A 20,918-nucleotide genomic window follows, 5' to 3' on the forward strand; every position below is an offset into this window, starting at 1 on the left:
TTTCAAATCAATTTTCTAACTTATATTTAGAGCCCGATAAGATCTCATGGCTTCTCTTCTCTGCTTCAAAATTAATTTTCCAAATATTATTGGATGTAGATGATAATGATTATTATAATAGTATTTTAAAAATAACTATTTTGTAAAAAAAAAAAGTTACTTATTTTATTATTTTATTATTAATTTATAACTTTTTTTTTTCAATACATTTATTTTAATTTTTACCAATATCATTATTATATTAAATTACTATTATTTCTTATTTTTCATATTATTCTCAAAGTGAGAGAATTATTCCTAAATAAGAGAAGATGTATTTTAATTGAATAATAAAAAGTTTCTTTAGTCGAAGGTTGGATTTCAATTGGCATTATACTTTCAATCTAATTTTTAAATATTATTTTATATATTTTTTATAAACAAATATTTTTATACACATTTAAAAAGTTCACATGGAAATCAATTATAATTTGTTAATTCTTATATGGGATTATTGAAATCTTATCATAAAATTTTAAAGTGATTCATAAATATCTTATGGTCACTAAATCGAACAATCACACAATAAATCAAAATACATTTTGAATAACGACTACAGACATCATAAAAAAATAAAATAATAATAATAATAATAATAAAAAGATATGTTTCATAGAAATTTTACGAATATCAACAAAAACAATTTTATATTGTACTTCCAAATATATATAATATAGCAATCTTATTTCAATGGTCTTATTTAATATTATTTGCTTGTTTACTAAAAAAATAATAATAATATATTTGTAACGGAATTTCGTCCCTAAAGTTCACGTAGTAAACGTAATTTCATTCCTAATTTTGTCTCTAGTGTTATTAGTAACGGAAAAAGTAGATTTAGATACAAAAATATTTTGTTACAAAAATGATTTTTTTGCAACTCATCATTCTATTTTTATTTTTTTTTTCTAGAAACAATTGGAAAATTAGATAAGAAGAAAATATTGTCTACATAATTTCTATTGACCTATTAATTATTGCCCAAGACAAAAATAAAATAAAATAAAATACAAACCAGTCACATTAATTTGACTATTATTGTGTTATTAGGGTATGCATGGTGATATTATTATTATTATTTTTATTATTATAGAGTGTTTAAGTTTAAAATAATTATTTTATATAATTTGTGATAAATTATATTGATAATATAAAAAATAATATTTATGAAAAAATAGAATATTATATATATATATATTGAGAAGTAATATAAAAATTATTTGAGTGAACAAAGTCAATTATTAAAATCAATAATATTTTAAATATAATGGCATTAAATTTTTCAATAAAAATAGACAAGTACAATTATTTTTATTTTTTCATTACTTAGTTTATAATGTATTTTCTCAAAAATATATGTGGCATTTAATATTTATGTACGAAACAAAAAGTAAATTATATTCATGATATATGTACTTTTAAAAATAATAATAAAATTATTGAACAAACTAATTTTGATTTAATTTAATTTTATTAATTATAATAATATGTAGAATTTATTTATTAATTTTATTTCATTTTATTTTTTAAAGATAGATTCAACCTAACAAGTTTGTAAAGATAAATAATATATTTCTAAATATAAAATTAAATTAAAAAAAAAATTGTACTCATTTATTTTACTAAATTCACATACTCATTTTAATTTTAATGTAAATATATAAAATATATATACTTATAGAATTTATAGAATAGCTCTTTATTTTATTAGCAAATATAGTGAATAAAATTACTATATAGTGCAAAATATCTCGATGTATAAAAGATTTTACGTATATTTTTTGTTAATATGAATTGTCTGCGTAATAAAATTTATATAAAATATCTTTTATTAATATTTTACGTACGATATGTATATATATAGAATATATACGAGAGCGGATCAGAGCTGGTGTTCCGAGTTTTTTGTCTTTTTATTTGTTTGTTTATGAAGCTTTCGCAACACTATTTAATTTTTATGCACAGATCCAGAGTTTCGACTTTAAAGTTTGTTTGTATTAAAACAATTTTTTTTTTTTATTTTTATTACTTAATATTTTAATTTTATTCTAAAAATATATCAAGTATAACAAGTATTTTTTTATATAAAATATTTTATCTAGCAACTATTTAAGATAAATTTGATATAATTTTACCTTTGTAAGTACTACAGAAATAAATATTTTTATAAAAACTAGAACTATTTTTATAATTATATATAAATTGTTATTATTATTATTATTATAAAGAGAACATATTTTTTTTAGTGAAAAAAATAAAAAAAATAAAAAATATACAGTGAATTGGAATAAAAGAAATATCATATGTTAATTTTTTTTTAAAAAAAAACATAAAACCAAGTAACATGTAAAATTATTTTTAGGCAAAATATAAGATTTATTTGTTTTGTGTTTTCGTTTAAAAAAAGAAATTTTGATATAAAATATAAAAAATTATACATATAATTAAAAAAATAATAAATATATATAATATATTAATTTTCAAAAAAAATATGTTCGAAAAATTTTCAGGAAGCAAACAAACCCATACAAATGAAAATAATTTTACCTTAAAATATAAAAATTCACAATACAACCCATGCTAAGATTTTATTTAAATAGAAATTTTTGAAAATAAATATTTTATTTAAAAAAAAAAAGTTTTAGATGTAATTTTTAAAAAAATTAATATAAAAAATTCAAAATGTAAACATAGTTAAATGTATATTAAGGGTGTGTTCGGTTGAGAGATTTGGACAAAATCTCACTATTCATCCAATTTTTTTCCCCCAAAAACATCAAATCAAACACCTATTTTTCATTTTTTATATTATACTAAAAATCAATTTTACATTCAAAACATCACATCAAACCCTATTTATATCACATCATACAACTATTCAAATTCAAAATTTTTACTATTCAAATCCCAACTCAAAATCCAAACCCCCAAACAAACACACCCTAACAGCGTGTGAACAGTGTGGAAGTGCATGAGACGTGTGAAACAAGGAAAATGAAAAGGAGGGTAACTTTCGGGGTTGGAATATGCTATAATTCAAGAAATCAAGGGTCGAAATGTAATTTAAGGAAAATGGCTGACCACGTGTCTGCATCTTACTCTGCACCGTACCTCACCCGATCACACCCTCCCCGTGGCGCGTTTGCCTTTTCGTTCCTTAGTTCATGTTTATTCACATTTATTCACAGCTATAAATTCCACTCTTATATATATATATATGTAATGGTCATCGGCTCCATGCTTTCCGCCCTCCCAACCGACTCTCACAAATCACAATTTCTTCTCTCACTCTGCGAGGATCGGAATTGGAACGATCGCGGCGGTTTTGAAGAGGATTTGATTTTGATGAATTGATCAGTTCGTGGTTTGTTTTGATTTTGTTATGATGCAGGGGAGTTCGGCGATTTCGGCGCCGCCGAGGAGTTTTAGCAGGTATTCGAACAGTGAGGTTGAGGAGATTGCAGCGCGAGTTGTGGAGGAATTCGGTTCGGAGGAGTATTACGACGAGTTTTACTTCGAGAAGAATGAGGAGGAAGAGCGAGGAAGCGGTGGCGTTGTGGAGGAAGGAGAGAATGAGGAGGAGGAGGAGAAGGAATTTGAGTTTGCTGTTGTGATGAGAGGTTCTGAACTGTCTTCTCCGATTTCCGCGGATGAGATCTTCCACAACGGCCAGATCCGACCTGTTTACCCTGTTCTCAACAGAGATTTGGTTCACAAGGACAATCGGAAGGAGATCGGAAATGAGAGCTCCGGCGAGAAGGTGGAGGCGATTAGGCTTCCGTTGAAGAAGCTATTCATTGAGGAAAGGGAAACGACTGTGACGAATACGATGTCGTCGAGCTCTTCGTCGGAGGCGGATGAGCTGGAAGGAGTTCCGGCGGACAGTTACTGCGTCTGGCAGCCGAAGGAGGCGGCGGAAGGACGGTGCAAAAAAAGCAAAAGCTCCGGCGCCGGCGGTTCGAATTCTAGGCGGTGGAAGCTCAAAAACTTTCTGCACAGAAGCCATAGCGACGGCGGTAAGGATGGTTTCGTATTTTTCAGTCCTGGCAATAGCGGGAGAAAGAAGGCGCACAATGAGGAAAAAGTTAAGGAAACTTCTCCGGTGACCGGAAAAGTGAAGCCGACGGAAGCTCCGCCGCTTGACGGCGGTAAGGATAATGTCGGAATTTTCAGTTCTAGCAATAGCGGGAGAAAGAAGGCGCACAATGAAGAAAAAGTTAAAGCAAGTTCTCCGGCCATCGGAAATGTGAAACCGACGGAGGTTCCGGCGGCGGCGCCGCCGCCGAGTGACGGTGGAGAGAGGCGGCGCTCGTACTTCCCGTACAAGCCGGATTTGGCTGGGATTTTCGGCAATGTAAATGCTTTGGGTAAAAATTTGCAGCCATTTTGAGATATTTTATTTTTACTTTTTTGAAAATTTTGAATTTAGTATTTTTAGAAAAAATAAATAAAAAAAAGTAGAGAAAAAGACCTGTATAATTATATTTTATTTTTTTATTTATTTTCAATGTATTTGTATGTGAATATATATATATATATATATGTGGTGTTAAATAAAATTAAATAAATTGTGTGGATATTATTTGCTTATTTTTATTCCATTTCGTGTGTGGAAGAAATTATACTAAATGCGGATAAATTTATGGTGGTTTGAATGATTCTATATTTATAATGTTTGTATTTTAAATTAATTATATTTGTCTTTATATTAATTTTAAATATTACTATAACATTTAGAAAGATTGAAATCTATATATATATATATATACACCTTCGCAAATACTCTCATTTTTGTAAAAATATTCTTAAAATTTTTAGACACATTTTTACAAATATAGAATTGAAACTTTTATATTTTATATAGTCATTAATTATTGAGTATAATTTTTCGATCAACGTGAAAAATTATATGAGATCATAAGTAGCAATAAGGTATATATAAATAGAAAATCAATGGATAAAATATTTAAAAATTAATTGTATAATAATCATTAAATTTGATATATATTTTTCAATAGACAAATTAAAATAGTAAAATAAAGTTATACAATATGGAGAGAGTAACATACTATTTTGGTTTCATAAATTTTAACTTTTTGTTTTGGTACTTTTAAATGATGATTTAACTAGTTTATAAATATATTATTATTATTATTATTTGAAATGCTTTTATAAACTACTATTTTCATCGCATCAAATTATATGAATTTGAAGTGAGATAGATAAAAAATAAAATGTGAATACTATATGAGATTTATTAAATAATTGATTAAAAAATAATAGCAAATTGGTCATTACTTCCATTAAAGTAAAAAATAATTAAATTATTTATTATAAATAAATTATACATTTAACGAATGATAAAAAAAAATGACATAATTTATTTGGGAGGAAGTAATAAAATATATAAATAATAATAAAAGAGTAAAAGTTATAGCTTTAAAATTTATATTAAAAAAATTTGAAAAAAAAATAATATAAATATTTTTTAAAAGATTCTTGTGTGTATATATATATATTATTTAAATGCAAAATACGAATACAAACTAAACACGCATTTTTTTCCTCTCTTAAAAAAGCAATAATATTGTGAGAAAAGTAGTATTAATAGGGATGACGACAACGGGATTCAGAACAAGTTCGGTAGGATTCAGAACTTGCCGCTCTAAAAAAAGATAGTTTCGAAAGCTATCTCGCCTCGATTCTATCAAGTTCGACGCAAATGCGACAAATTTGCTTTAATATATATTTGCGTATATTTACATAGTGATGTATACACATTGATTTTTTCAGTATACCTATAAAATAATAAAAAAAAAAAGTAAAATATATTATTTTATATATTAGTATATTATGTTTGCATGGTGATTTATTTAACATTTTTTGAAAGAACGCAAAAATTACATAACATACACTAATGTTTTTTTTTCTTTTTTTTTTTTTAAAGAAATTTTTTTAAAGATATTTAATTTTAGTTATAAAAAAGTCAATTGAATTGTTGAATCATATAGATATGTGTTTGTTCATTTTTATAATATATTATATCTTATATTAAATAAAAGTATATTATTTTTATCATAAAATTTTAAAAATTAATATCTTATTAACATTTCATATATTTTCAGTAACTAATTATAAAAATTTTAAAAAGTATTGTAAGAATACAACCTTAATAAATGTGATAATATAATTTAATATATTTAAGCTATATAATTTAACATTTTATTTGTTAAATTTGAAAATAATCAATGTTCTATGTTTATTTTAGATAATTAGAATTGATAATATTATTTATCCAATATAATCATATAATTATTAGGTATTGTTATAATCCAAAATAAAGTAAAAGAATTATTAATTCTTTTTCTTATAATGAGATTAAATAATACTAAAATAATATTAATATTAATATTAAAATACTATTTCATTTTTTTTCATTTGTAGCTTATTTAATATTAATTTTATAATATATAATTACAAAATATTAATAATTTTATACAACAATCAATTAAATTAAACATTGTAAACACACCCTATTAATATTTATCAAAGTGTTATTAATATTTCTTTTTGCAATATAACAAAATCATTTATATTATATATATACTATTCTTTCCTGCATAATAAAAATGTCAATTTAGTTTGACATTAATTTTAATAATATTACTTTTTTTATACTAGAAAATTATAAAAATAATATTTCTTCCCTCTGTCAAGATCACATTTACTTTTTAGTATTTAACATTAAAAATATCTTTATATTTGTATATTTTTTTTTACAAAGTCTTTCTATTAATATTATAAGACACTAATTAAAATTATAAGACACTAATTAAAGTATTTTTGTAAATTTTTCTTAATTTTTACTACGTTTTGATATAATAATTAATATTTAAATATCAACACACAAAAATTAAATGAGACCATTTGAACCGAACGAAGATAATATATTTTTATTAAAAAAATATTTTATTATTATTATTATTATTATTTTTATATAACAGTCCTAAAAAATAGATATACATTTAAATGATATAAAAAATAATATATATTTTTTCTAAAAATAATTTATTTATAAATTTTACAGTCTCGAAATATATATCAGCTCAAATCAAAACCAGACAAACCTATGTAAATAATATTCTTAAGTTATTACTTATTTAGCAACAATAAAACTCTAAAGTTCAAAATAAATAATCTACATATGTAAAGAAGTGTTACATTTTTTTATTTTTTTTTATAAAGTCACATCAAATATTATTATTAAAAAAATAAATAAATACTATATTAGATATTTAGGGTATATTTGTTTAGTGTTTTAAGTTTAAAATGTATGAATATATCTTTTTTTTTTCCATGTGAAATATGAAAAATTGTGATAATAATATAAAAGAATAATATTTGTATTGAATTATTAATTTTTTGTGAAAAAAATAAAATATGTATTATTTATATTATGTAGATATATCTATTGCAGTTTTTTTTTATTAATATTAATTGAGAATTGTATCAATAAAAATTATTGATCAAGTGAACCTTAATATTTTTTATTTGTGGTTTTTGCTTTTTCTTCAAACTTTTCAAAACTCAATCCGGTTATTATTTCTACAATTTATAATACAAACATTTATGAATATTTTAATAAAAATACACTATTTTTTATACTATTTCCGTCCCATAACAAAGTATTCATTTTTTCATTTTAATCTGTCTCATAACAAAGTATCTATTTCTTTTTTTTTTTTTAGTAACTGTACTATCTACCCTAACATCACAAATACCCTTACAACTTACAATATATTACACAAATGTCATTATCTTTATATTACACATACTAATAAGGTTATTTTAATCATTTCTACTTTATTCCTACTATATTCTAATATAATACTAATATTTCTAAAATTACGTGAAAAAACAAATGGATATTTACTTATGTGATGTGGTATGTGGCTAAAAAAAATAGTGATATTAGCTGCAAGTTTGATTGTAATTGAACAATTTTCTTGTGGTAAGTATACCTACAACAACTTTGTTAATTGTATAATAATAATAATAATAATAATAATAATAATAATAATATTTTATTTAACTTACTGTAGCTACAAATTATTATATAGTCTCATAGCTAAGGGTGGAATGTTCTTTTTATTCTATTAAATGTCAATAAAGATTTGGAATTGGAATATGACTATGTGAACTACTCCCACTTTGGATAATCTATTTTTAAATAAATTCATCAAATATTATATATCATTTTAATATAAAAAATTTCTAGTTCAAGTAATTAATACTATTTCTTTGCTTGTCATTTTCAAGTCATGCACTTATCATTATTATTATTATTATTATTATTATTATTATTTAGAATTTATTTAATTTTGTTTTCCACTTTAATTCATATTATTCAAAACATTTTTGGGTTCAATCTTTATCACACATGAATTTTAATAAAAACAATACTCTATTTTCTTTTACAAAGTCTAAAAATAATAAAATAAAAACAAATATTTTAATAGCATTTTTATAGTTTACAATAGCTAACAAAAATATTAAAATTTCTAAATTAATACTAACACAACCTTGATAAAATATTGATTAATATCATATTAATACATTATTTAAAACCTTTTTTTTTTAAAAAAAAAAAATTCTATTTAAAATTTTATTTTTCATTACTAATTGAAAATACATTTCAATTTCTTGGATGGAGAAAATATTTGTATTTGTATTTTGTATTTAAATATTTTGAAATCACATTTTATAAGATAAAATAAGATATTTTTATAAAAAATAATAAGATTGTACAATAACGAAATTGGAAAAAAAAATAAAAAAAAATCAAAGATACCCTTAAGTAAAAGTCTAATTCAAAACACAAAATTTCCCCACAAAAATTCAAATTGAGTCAATGAAGTCAACTAAAAATATAAATAAATAAAAGTAGACAAACTAAACTAAGGTGCAAATTAAATAATAATAACCAAAATTCATAACATGTTTTTGGTGTCAATCAATTTCAATGACAAATTTTAAAAAAGCCAAAAAGTCCTTTGGAAAATGGGAAAACCCACAAGAATCCCTTTTCTAATTAATATAATATTCATCACTAATTCACTATGTATCATAATTTAATTGAAATATTTAAAAAATAAAATAAAATACTTTTAATACTTCCTCCGTCCCATAACAAAGTATTCATTTTTTCACTTTAGTCCGTCCCATAATAAAATATCAATTTCATTTTTTTTTAGTAACTGTACTATTTACCTAACTTTACAAATACCCTTACGACTTACAATATATTACAGAAATGTCATTACCTTTATATCACACATACTAATAAGGTTATTTTGGTCATTTCTACTTTATTCCTACTATATTGTAATATAATACTAATATTTCTAAAACTACTTGCAAAAAACAAATATGTACTTACTTTTTAGACGGAACGAGTATATATATTAGAAAGGGAAAGTGTTCGAAAGAGGGCATAGTTTTGGCATATTATCTACAATAACACTATGATAGATTTAATTTTTTTTTTATACTTTCAAACTCCAAATGTACAATTTAAAAAAATTAATATCATCAATATAAAGAAAAAAAAAACATATGATTGTCAATTTAATTTGCTTTGTCACAAAAATTAGAAAATCAAGTACAATAAAAAAACATAAAAGAATACAAAGATTTGTTGATCCACTTTGATCATCTACTTTTGGGGTTTACCAAATAATTTTGAGAATCGTAACATAAAAAATACTCCCTCCGTCTCAAACAAAGTACAACATTTACTTTAGGCACGAGTTTTTAGATGAGTAGTATTAAGTAAGATAATTCAGAAATAATGTGATGTGATGGAGAGAGAAATATATATTTTATTTTTTTATTTGGATGATGTGAAGGGATAAAGTGTAGAGTAGAAATTAAATATAATTAATTATTTAATATTTTAGAAATGTTGCAGGGTGTTTGGGACGTACAAAAAAGAAAATATTGCAGAGTGTTTGAGACGGATGGAGTACATCAAATATATATATATATATATAATGATTATCACTTTAATTTGCTCATCATCATGTCATTTATGACAATATTAGGTTATATTTCATTATATCGAATCCTAATTTGTAATTTGGTATCCAATTTTTATAAAATCAAAAGGGATCTAAAACAATAAATGAATGTTCTGTCTAATAATAATAAAAAAAATCAATTTATCACTATCTATCTATAATAATATTTTAAAAAACTATTACATGAATACATATTTTTTTTAAAACAATCATCACATAAGATATTTACCCTTTTACTATATATATATATATATATATATCATCTTCATAATTTTAAAACCCTTTTCCTATTTTTTTATTTTTTTTTTCATTTTTAAAATTTGAAAAATTTCAAAAATCATATCTAAAATGTATGAAGTCGAAGAAATAAGCAAAAGCAATGGCATGATTTTCGGACACTTATTCCTATAAAGTGTATGTGGAACCAACACAACTAACACTACACTTATACAAAGGCATTCTTTTATTACATGTCATGTTTTCATACTTATATATACATATATGAATATATATATATAAACCGTTTTTCGGTACTCTACCTGATGTATTTATCATTTTAGTTTTATAATTAGAATTTTTATAAAAATTATCCCGTAAATTAATTTTTTTTACACAATTAGTCCTCCGGTCCAAAGATGCGCACATATCACCCACCTAGCATATCGGAACACATGTGTCCGCCAGGTAAACGTAAAAAAAATTCATTACGAGACTAAAATGATAAAAGAGTCAGTTACGAGATTTAAAAAAAAAATTCTACGTGTCCGCCCGGTGACGCATACCCGGCGGACACGTGTGCTCTGGCATGCCAGACAAATGTTACGTGCACATTTCCGACATTAGAGGATCAATTGTGCAAAAAAAGAAAAATCACTCATGAGACGATTTTTATACCATTGAAATATTACTATTTTTATATTAACGATAAAATTATCATATATAATATATATATATACATAATATAAAGAAAACATTCATAAAAATCATGTCTTGATTACATGTTTTAATGAAATATTAATTTTAAATATTATATTAATGTGAAAGTAAATGAACATATAAGACAATAATAAAGATCTTATTTTAAATTAAACACATAATATTATTTCGCACAATTTGGTGATTAAGGGCAAATTATTGGTATGTTTGGAATAATTTCTAATTTTGCCCATTTGTCCCTCAATAAGGGGACATGACAAGTGCCTAATTCAACCATTATTTTTACACCTTGTGTTATGTTAATTGATTTTAATTGAAAATTTATGGGTGTGTTTTTCGTTAAGGAAAAAATATTTTACTAAATTATGTGTTAGGAATTATGTATGTTAGAAAAATATTAACGATACGTATATCTAATCATTCAAATTTTTAAGTGAAACGATCATTTCAATCATCTAAGGGATCAAACTTAGTCGATTTATACCGCGTAATTATGGATTTAATAAAATTCATATGTGATTTCACTCGATTTTTGAAATTGATATATATACATATATCATTCAATAGATTAAATGGTCAACTATTATATATTTATGTTATATAAAATTAAGTGTAATATATTTTACGCCCTCCGTCCAGCTAAAAGTATCCACGTTGTATACGAAAAATTAGGTACAATATAATTAGTAAGTAATTACGTATTAATAGTATAATAAAAATAATTATAAATTAAAATTAAATAACTAAATAAATTAATTAAAATTAAAAAATTAAGTGTATAATTATATTTAAAAAAAATGAACACTTTACCAATTATGTTATATTAATATATATTTTATGGTGACTTCAATTCCGACTTATGTTTTGTAAACTATTATTATGTATTGATTAATCAACACCAAATTATATATATTATAAGCACCAAAAAATTTAATTTTTATTTTGTTTTATTTTATTTTATTTTTTTAAAAAAAAAGAAGAAGAAAAGAACAAGAATATGATGAAATTTGGATATTTATTAGAACTTGTTTAAACAAAGATCATCAAAACCTTCATTTGAAAATGGCTATGGCGACAACAACAATCATTCATATTTATTCTATGATCATCATCTCTGCAGCTTCAATGGTTGCTTTTTCTCATACAAGTGCAGGGCTGACTCCGGCCGCCGCCACCGACGGCTGCAAGCTGGCAGCGTAGTCCCGCGCCCACTGGTCGTAGTGAACAATCTCCTCTAGGGTCGGCGACACAACAAGCTCTTCCCGGTGCTTGGCGCACGTCAATTCCACCACTTTGAATATGTCTAGGTACCCGATTCTGCAAGATCAAACATGTGATTTGTCGCCGGAAACCAAAATAAATAAAAATTGGTCATGTAAATTACACATTTTATTTTTTGAATTTTTAGGCGAATCTTATATATAAATAGTTTTCATCTCACTTGTCGTCGTTCTAAACTAAAAAAAGCGCGTCACAAGTTAAGATTTAGATGACGAGTTAGAAATATACAACTTTCATAAATAGTCGACGTAAAAGATCAAAATCATAGAAATCATAGAAATTACTATTTACAATATCAAAATTAGTCCGCAAAACTTATGTACACTTTCCATTTAAGTCTGTTCGCCAAACTTATATTTAAATATTACTCTTACTTTAACACACAACATAAGTTTAATGTCTACGTTAAAATACTATTTTTTTTCTTAATCTTCGTACCCAACCTCAACAAAGTATAATTATTTCGAACGGAGGGAGTATATATTTTTTTCTTTATCGTATAACTTAGCTAAGTTAGATCGAGCGTAGTTATCATGTTCTTCATGTATATGTAGCATTTTTTATAAAGTCACGAGCGACGAAAAATTATTTATCGACAATATATTTAAAGAGAAAGATCAAGAAAAGTACTCACTGCTCATTGATGAACATTTCAACAGCTTTCTCATTGGCAGCGCTAAGAACGCCGGTCATGGTGCCACCAGCTCGACCGGCGGCATAGGCAAGATCCATCGACGGATACTTCACATTGTCGGGAGCCTTAAACGTAAGCGAGCCAAGCCTAGACGAACAAAAAAAAAAAAACATTATTTTTTAACAATCGATGCGCTCGGAGAATTTAATTAAGTGCTCATATAGTCGACGGTTTGAGCATAGTATTTTTACTTGCAAAGATCGAGACGAGGCCAAGTGACCTCAGAGCAATAAATTCGCTCCGGCCAAGACATCGTGTATAGAATAGGCAAACGCATATCCGGCCACCCCAATTGCGCCAACACGGATGAATCCTAACAAGAAGATGAATCCAACGTATGAGATGAGGTATCAAAGTAGCTTCGAAACGATCAATTCACCTAAAAGTTTAACCTGATAAAAAAAAAAAAAAAATTCGTCTTAAAAATTAATGAGGATTAGATACATGTGTCTCGATCATTGAGTGTATAATCGATTGGGGATGAATGACGATCTCAACGTCATCGTATTCAGCTCCGAACAAATAGTGCGCTTCAATTACTTCTAAACCCTGCAATATGGAAAACCACGGCTAATTTTTCGCGACGTTTTCATTAGATTATTTGCATATCCAACTTTACTGTGGTTTAGCGTTAAAATCACCTTATTGAAGAGTGTCGCGGAGTCTACGGTAATCTTTTTCCCCATATTCCAATTCGGATGCTTCAATGCATCCGCTACCTTAACTTCTTTCAACTTCTCGACCGGCAAATCCCTGCCATCGGATTATCTTCACATTAAGATCAGTCGTAGAAAAAAAATGTTCGAATACCCAAATAGCGATCAATCGTAATTTTTTCGATATGTCTAATTGCAGTCTGTACCTGAAAGCGCCTCCCGACGCAGTCAAAATTATGCGCCGCAATGCACCTTCCGGCAAGCCTTGAATGCACTGTAAGAAAAAAAATTTTATATGCTCGACGTCAACTATGAGTAAAAATCGACAATATTTTCTCGACTGTGTACTATTAGAACTGTTTAACAAGCCGAGCAAGCTCAAGTATTTGTTGATTAGAATTCGAGTAAAAAAGTAACATCATATTAAAAATTATATATATATTAATATATAAAATTATAGAAATATAGCATCGCTAACAAGCTCAGTCGAGCTGCTCGCAAAATAAGCTCGAAGGCGATTCATTTACAAAAATATTAATTCCTGAGCTCGAATTTAGCTAACTTATCTCTATAAACATGTCAAATTGATCTGTTAATGAGCCGAGTCGAGCTAGATTCACGAGCTATTCGATTCGTTTAACAAATCTACGTATTGTTACCTGAAATATGGCAGAATGCTCGGAATCTGCCGGAAGAATCTTGACGTTATGCTTGTGAGCGAGAGGGAGGACGAACGGCCCCCCGGCGATTAGTGTCTCTTTGTTAGCCAACGCAATGTCTTTTCCAGCTTCGATCGCTGCTACCGTAGGCTGCAGAAAGTCGATTTTTATGTTTTTTTAATCATTTGGCGTCGAGAAATTCAGGACAATAGGTTAATCCGGCAAGATTGTTTATTACCTTCAAACCTGCGCAGCCGACGATTCCTGTGACGACAGTGACAGCATCGGGATGGCGCGCGACCTGGACGAGAATTTAATTCCATTACCAGGTGTTGAAAACTAGCCGTTGTTTGTAAGACCGGGAAGGATCGTATAAAAGAGATCGAACCTCGACAATTCCCTCTTCTCCAGGAATGATTTCCGGCTTGTCCTTGACATCGGCCAGAGCCTCTTTAAGCTCGTCGACTAAAGCAGCGTTTCGGACAGAAACCAAACGCGGTTTAAACGTCTTCACCTGTCCATCGAATTATTTTAAGCATAAGTACAAAATAGTTATACGAATATATCACAGGTATTATCGGAACGTATCTGTATCACCATATTGTACTTTAAATCGGCATTCTAAGCGCAAATATTCAACATATTCAACTTCCTTTAGACAGAGACTTTTGGAGTTTTAATATTTTTGAAAAAAATTACCGAAAATAAAAATTTCCAAAAATATTGTGTAAACAGAACCTTCACTTTTCGACTTCGACAAATATAGTAAGTTATATCGAATGTATAAAATTATGGGCGCAGAATCACCTGATCGGCGAGGAGGCTGATGTTCGAACCAGCTGCAAGCGCGACGACTCTAAACTTATCCGGATTCTCTGCGACTATATCGAGCGTCTACACAAAGACAACCTCAATCCATAAGTAGTCCTAAACGAGGTTTCATTACAAACATCGTACCATCATAAAATTTGATTGAACTCGGCACCTGTGTTCCGATCGAGCCGGTGGATCCAATAACCGAAATTGGCTTCGGGCCATCCCATGTCTTGCGGCCGGGCTCGACTTCAGCTCGGCCTGGCCAGGCCGGAGGCGGCTGCGGCTGCGCCGAGCACCGGATTTTCTTTGCAGCAGTGAATATGCTCTCATTCCTCTTCAAAGCAAATCCACCTTAAGAAAATTTAACTTAATTCAAGTATGTTCGATATAATATGATATTTTATAAAATGAAATATATAATTTTTTTTTATAGAAAATCATAAAAAATTGCATAGTAAACAGAAATTCGGAATCTTATCAGCACAAGAAACAACATACATGTAAAAAAAATGGAACAAAAACATCCAAAAGAAAGATCTTTTCAACTGTTCGATATGTCTTTTTATTAAATAAAATGTTTTTTTTTTTTCTACAGAGAATCGTGAAAATTGCATAGTAGACAGAAGCTCCAAATCTTATAAGCACAAAAGCATCATATATGTAAAAACAATGGAACAAAGAAATCCAAAAATGGATCTTTCCAAGTGTGTTCAATACGACGTTTTATAAAATTAAATAATATATTGTTTTTTTTCAAAAAAATCATGAAAATTGCATGGTAAATAGTAGCTCGAAATCTTATAAGCACAAAAAACAACATAAATGTACAAAAATGGAATAAAGAAATCCAAAAAAGGGATCTTTTCAAATTTATTCGATGCAATATGAGATAAAATAATATATTTTCTAATCAGAGAATCGTGAACATTGCATAGTAAACAAAAGCTCGAAATTTTATTAGCACAAAAAACAACATATATGTAAAAAGATAGAACAAAGAAATCCAAAAAATGGATCTTTTCAAGTGTTTTCAATACAATATTTTACGAAATGAAATAATATATATTCGTTTATATAGAAAATAACAAAAATTCTATAGTAAACAACATAAATGTAAAAAAAAAATGGAACAAAGAAATCCAAAAAAAGTCTTTTCAAATGTGTTCACGTGATATTTTATGAGATAAAATAATATATTTTTTTAATAAAAAAATGGCGAAAATTGTATAGTAAACAAAAGCTCGGAATCTTATTAGCACAAGAAACAGAGAAATGTAAAACAAATTAAACAAATAAACCAAAAAAAAAGGGATCTTTTTGCAGTGAACAAACAAAATATTTATTGCACAAACAAAACATCTGCATCAATTCTCAGCCATTGAAATCTCCAAAAGTAAAACAAGAAAAAATTCCCCAAATCTTGAAATTGATCATACTAATCTATAATCCTCTTTCTTCACATTTTATTTAAATCCCATTATTCAAATACTCATTTTTAATTTAAAATATTAAAAATTCAGCAGCCCCACTATACAAATAAACAAAAATTCATCAAAATCTTCTTCAAAATAAAAAATTAAACCCTAATATATAATCTTGAAGCTCTCATAACTCAAATTCAAACACGAAAATAAATAAATAAATAAATATATATATATATGTGTATATGTGTATGTATATATTACCTTTGTTCTTGACAAGGCTGAAATTGCAGTTGGATTGTGAGAAAAAAAGTTTCTTGATTTCTCCAGGAGGCAACAAATTCAGAGCCATTGATTCAAATTAAACTCCAAAATTGAAAATTGAAACACAAAAAATTGCTTTTCTTTCTATCCTTTTTCACCCAAAGATTTTAGTTCTGGAGAAGAGAGAGAGAGAGAGGAGTGAGAAAGGGCGTAGGGATAGCGAAGAGAAGAGAAAGTGGGAGATTTTAATATTTTGGGTGATTGAAAAATAAATAAATAAATAATAATAATAATAATAATGGGGTCAAAGAAGAAGTCTGTGTATTATAGGAAATGGGAAGTTCAGGTTTTGCCCAATTTCCAATTTCCAAATTCCAATTTCTGATTTATAATTTATTGAATTAAATTAAATTGAATTCAATTGTGGTTTGCTTCTTGAGGTTATAAATAAATAAATAAACAGTCAGTCTGATCCTTGCTGAGTTGGTTTTGTCTTTGCTTCACCACTTGGGACTGTGTGTATTTTATTTTATCTTATTTTTTTTAATGGAATAAAAAGGATTCATTTATTTTATTAAATGATTTTTTAAGAAGAATTACTCTACATTAAATAAAAAAGATTCTAAAAAGAAGTTTTTTAAAAAATTTATAAATGATAAAAATTACAATCAATTAATAATATCATAATTTCAAAATATTACTTTATAAACACTTCTTGATTTATATCTTTCAATTTAATGTTACACTTATTTACAAAAATATCAAACTATCTACATCTATTTTTTTTTTTTGACTAACTTTGCAATTGCAATTATTTTACTAATTTTTTATATGTAAGTTGAATTATTTGGACTTTGAGTAAAACTTTGAACTTAACTTAATATTGTCCCTTTTTATAGGAAAAAAATAATTGGGATGTACATGACTTTTACTTCCCTATTTTGTTGAATTATATCATATTTATTACTTACTTAAATATTTTTTTAAAAAAATACTATTTAATTTGAAGACATAGTAATAATAATAATAATAACACAACTAATTATAAATATTAACGAGATACCTAGTATATATATAATAATGTAAACTACGAGGTCAAACCCACGTCTCAGATCACCTGCCACACATGGTTCGCCTAATGTGACTTTTTCGTTGGACCTGATTTGCAAGATATTAGGTTCGGTCGAGGATTTACCCAGTGCGCACTTTCGGGTAGCGACTGCGGCGGGTTCACACGTCATTCAAAAAACATAATAATGTAAACTACGAGTTTGGTTGGTTTCTTTATTTTGAAATTTGATTTAAATAATATGTTGATATAATATTTTTAAAAAATAATATATTTTATTAATAATCATAAAAGATGGAATAGTATAAATTTAGGTTTGAAATAAAAAAAACCCTAATATTAGTTAATTCTTAATTTATTTATTTGAAAAAAATAATAGATATTCTTGAATTACTATTTTAAAATTTTCATTTCCATACATCTATATTTTTTATTATTAAGAAAAATACTAAATTTAATATATAATTATACATAAAAAATAAAATTTAAAAGTCATTATATTGAAATGAAACAAAAATAGTAATAGAAATACCCATAATTTTTTTTTATACTTGTTTAGGTTATTTTTTATTAGTTATATTTGCAATAATTAAAATTTTGTAGAATTAATATTAGGCATCATTATTTATTTTTCAACTATATTTTGCATTAGTGATAATGACTTAGCTAATTATATATATATATTATATATGTAGCCTAATTAATTATTGGAATTATTTAATTTTGCATCATATATATAATTGATTTCAAAGAATATCTCGTGGAGTGCGTGGGATTTTATTTTATTTTATTTTGAATTTAAATATATTTTTTTCAAGTAATTATTATTTTATTATTATTCACATTAGTTGAGTGTTTACATCAAACACACATATATATAATTCCATAAGTATTTATTTGTCTTTTGTGTTATTGTATTTAATATTGAAAATATTATTATATTTGTATAATTTTATATAAATGTCATTATATTAGTATTATAAGATAATAATAGAAATATTTTTATCATTTTTTTTTTATTTGTAATATAATTTGATATAATAATTAATATTTAAAGATAACAAAAAGTAAATAGATACATTGTTATGAAATTGAGAGAGTATATAGATAAAATTACACTTCTATAATAATATGAATAAACTGTTATTTTGATTTTTTTTTTTATGTTTTAAAAATAATTGTTTAATGATTAGTATGCAAAATATTTATTAAATATTATTAAAAAAAATAATAGTTTTAATAATAATAATTGGAGAAAAAAATACAAAAGAGCACAATTTTAAAATATTTAAATAGTAATTATATTATAACAACTATATATATTTATCAGTACTATTTAATAATATTGCTGAATACAATAAAATCAATTGTCAGTCATACCAATTTTTTATTTTTTTAATTAAATAAATTAATCTGTCTTGAAAAATCGATGTGTCACATTAAGCCCAAAAAATGAATTTGTTGCATCAATTATATTCTTAATTTTTTAAAAATAAATTATTATTATTATTATTATTATTATTAAATTGAAGGAGTGCATGCAGCACTCATGTTGGTTTATTTATATTATCATTGTCTTGAATTGCCAAAAGATATTAAATTATATTTAAATAAGTAAATATTATGATTGCAATTTCAGCAATAGATTTATTTAACATTTACACGTATAGACAATTTAAACAAACATTTAATTAAAATAATTGATATTGTAGATTGGATCTTAAGATAAATATATATTTATATATATATAGTAGATTTGGAATCTTGTGCTTATAAATGTTTTGAATTATTTTTACTAATTAGATCCTATGTTATTCATTAAATTCAGCACATTTAAATAATATTCAAATATATATATATATTTCCTATCGTCTAAATTTAATATTCTCGTTTCATATTTATTTATCCGTTTGTTTTTTTTTCATAAAATTTAAAAATATTAGTATTATATCGAGATATATTAGAAATAAAAGTACTCCATCTGTCCCATATCTATATATCTATTTGTTTTTTTCATGAAATTTTAGAAATATTAGTATTATATTGGGATAAAGTAGAAATAAATGTAAAAAAAGATTAAATTAACCATATTAGTATTATATGATATAAATGTAATAACATTTGCGTAATATATTGTAAATAAGGAAATAGATACTTTGTTATGGGACGGACCAAAATAAAAAAAATAGATAGATTGTTAAAAGATGGAGGAAGTATAAAACTAAACGAAAACCTTAGTATTATTATATGATATAAAGATAATGACATTTGTATAATATATTATAAATTGTAAGCATATTTGTAATATTACGTAGATAGTATAGTTACTAAAAAAAAATGAATATTTTGTTATACGACGAAATAAATAGAAAATTGAATATTTTTTAAGGGATAAAAGAGAGGATATTTACACTGTACTTTACAAGAAAAAAAATACTATTTCCGTCCACCGCGAATCTATCCATTTACTTTTTACACGTTAATCTTTAAATATTAATGATTATATTAAAATGTAGTACAAATTCATAAAAAACGACAAAAATAATTATATTGGTGTCTTATAATACTAATGTAACGATATTTCTACAAAAAATTATACAAATATAAAAATATTTTTAATGCTAAAAATAATGACGCCAAATACAAATGAATAGATCAGCGGTGAACGAAAGTAATATTTAAATTATAAAAAATTTGGATATAATTTTTTTAGCCGTCCTAGTAATAATTAACAGCAGCAAATAGTTGACCAGTTAGGGATAATAAAAATAGGTTTTTGAGTGATTAATTTGGGATATTTTGAGTTAAAATATAATAATGTTATAGCAAGAAAAACAATTTATTAATTCCTCTTTTTAGTGTCTTTTTTATTTTTGGGCAAAAAGAAATTTTAATTATTGAACCACCAAAGCTGACCAAAATGAATTATCAAGACAAGAAAAATGATAAAAATGTGTAAGTAATTAATTAATTTCATTTGGAAATATAATGCGTGAATGAAAAT

The 20,918-nt window shown here is 25.4% G+C and overlaps 2 protein-coding genes across 2 annotated transcripts; one reads left to right on the forward strand and one right to left on the reverse strand.

The window, feature by feature from the left end:
* The first annotated feature begins 3,266 nt into the window (after window positions 1-3,266).
* On the forward strand, window positions 3,267-4,604 carry LOC127246093 (uncharacterized). Its single transcript, XM_051267301.1, has one exon. It carries the CDS (start codon window positions 3,422-3,424, stop codon window positions 4,427-4,429), a length of 1,008 nt encoding a protein of 335 aa, XP_051123258.1. The 5' UTR covers window positions 3,267-3,421; the 3' UTR covers window positions 4,430-4,604.
* A 7,446-nt stretch (window positions 4,605-12,050) lies between these two features.
* Window positions 12,051-17,101, reverse strand: LOC127246105 (1-deoxy-D-xylulose 5-phosphate reductoisomerase, chloroplastic-like). Its single transcript, XM_051267319.1, has 12 exons — window positions 16,846-17,101; window positions 15,330-15,511; window positions 15,152-15,238; window positions 14,733-14,858; window positions 14,583-14,645; window positions 14,345-14,494; window positions 13,892-13,959; window positions 13,671-13,782; window positions 13,474-13,578; window positions 13,221-13,342; window positions 12,970-13,116; window positions 12,051-12,371 (listed from the first exon to the last, which is right to left on the reverse strand). The coding sequence occupies exons 1-12, from the start codon at window positions 16,931-16,933 to the stop codon at window positions 12,194-12,196; spliced, it is 1,428 nt and encodes a 475-aa protein (XP_051123276.1). The 5' UTR covers window positions 16,934-17,101; the 3' UTR covers window positions 12,051-12,193.
* Between the last annotated feature and the right edge of the window lie 3,817 nt (window positions 17,102-20,918).

The sequence above is a fragment of the Andrographis paniculata genome, unplaced genomic scaffold (genome assembly GCF_009805555.1).
Source record: "Andrographis paniculata isolate CXL003 unplaced genomic scaffold, ASM980555v1 Contig26END, whole genome shotgun sequence".
Lineage (NCBI taxonomy): Eukaryota > Viridiplantae > Streptophyta > Magnoliopsida > Lamiales > Acanthaceae > Andrographis > Andrographis paniculata.

Excerpts from the sequence above, each read along its gene's own strand:
- LOC127246093 (XM_051267301.1), top strand. The coding sequence starts at position 3,422 with ATGATGCAGGGGAGTTCGGCGATTTCGGCGCCGCCGAGGAGTTTTAGC.
- LOC127246105 (XM_051267319.1), bottom strand. The coding sequence starts at position 16,933 with ATGGCTCTGAATTTGTTGCCTCCTGGAGAAATCAAGAAACTTTTTTTC. Across the intron at positions 14,859-15,151 it reads TCAGCCTCCTCGCCGATCAG|GTGAAGACGTTTAAACCGCG; the intron begins GTGATTCTGCGC and ends TTCGATGGACAG. Across the intron at positions 13,579-13,670 it reads CCGCGACACTCTTCAATAAG|GGTTTAGAAGTAATTGAAGC; the intron begins GTGATTTTAACG and ends TCCATATTGCAG.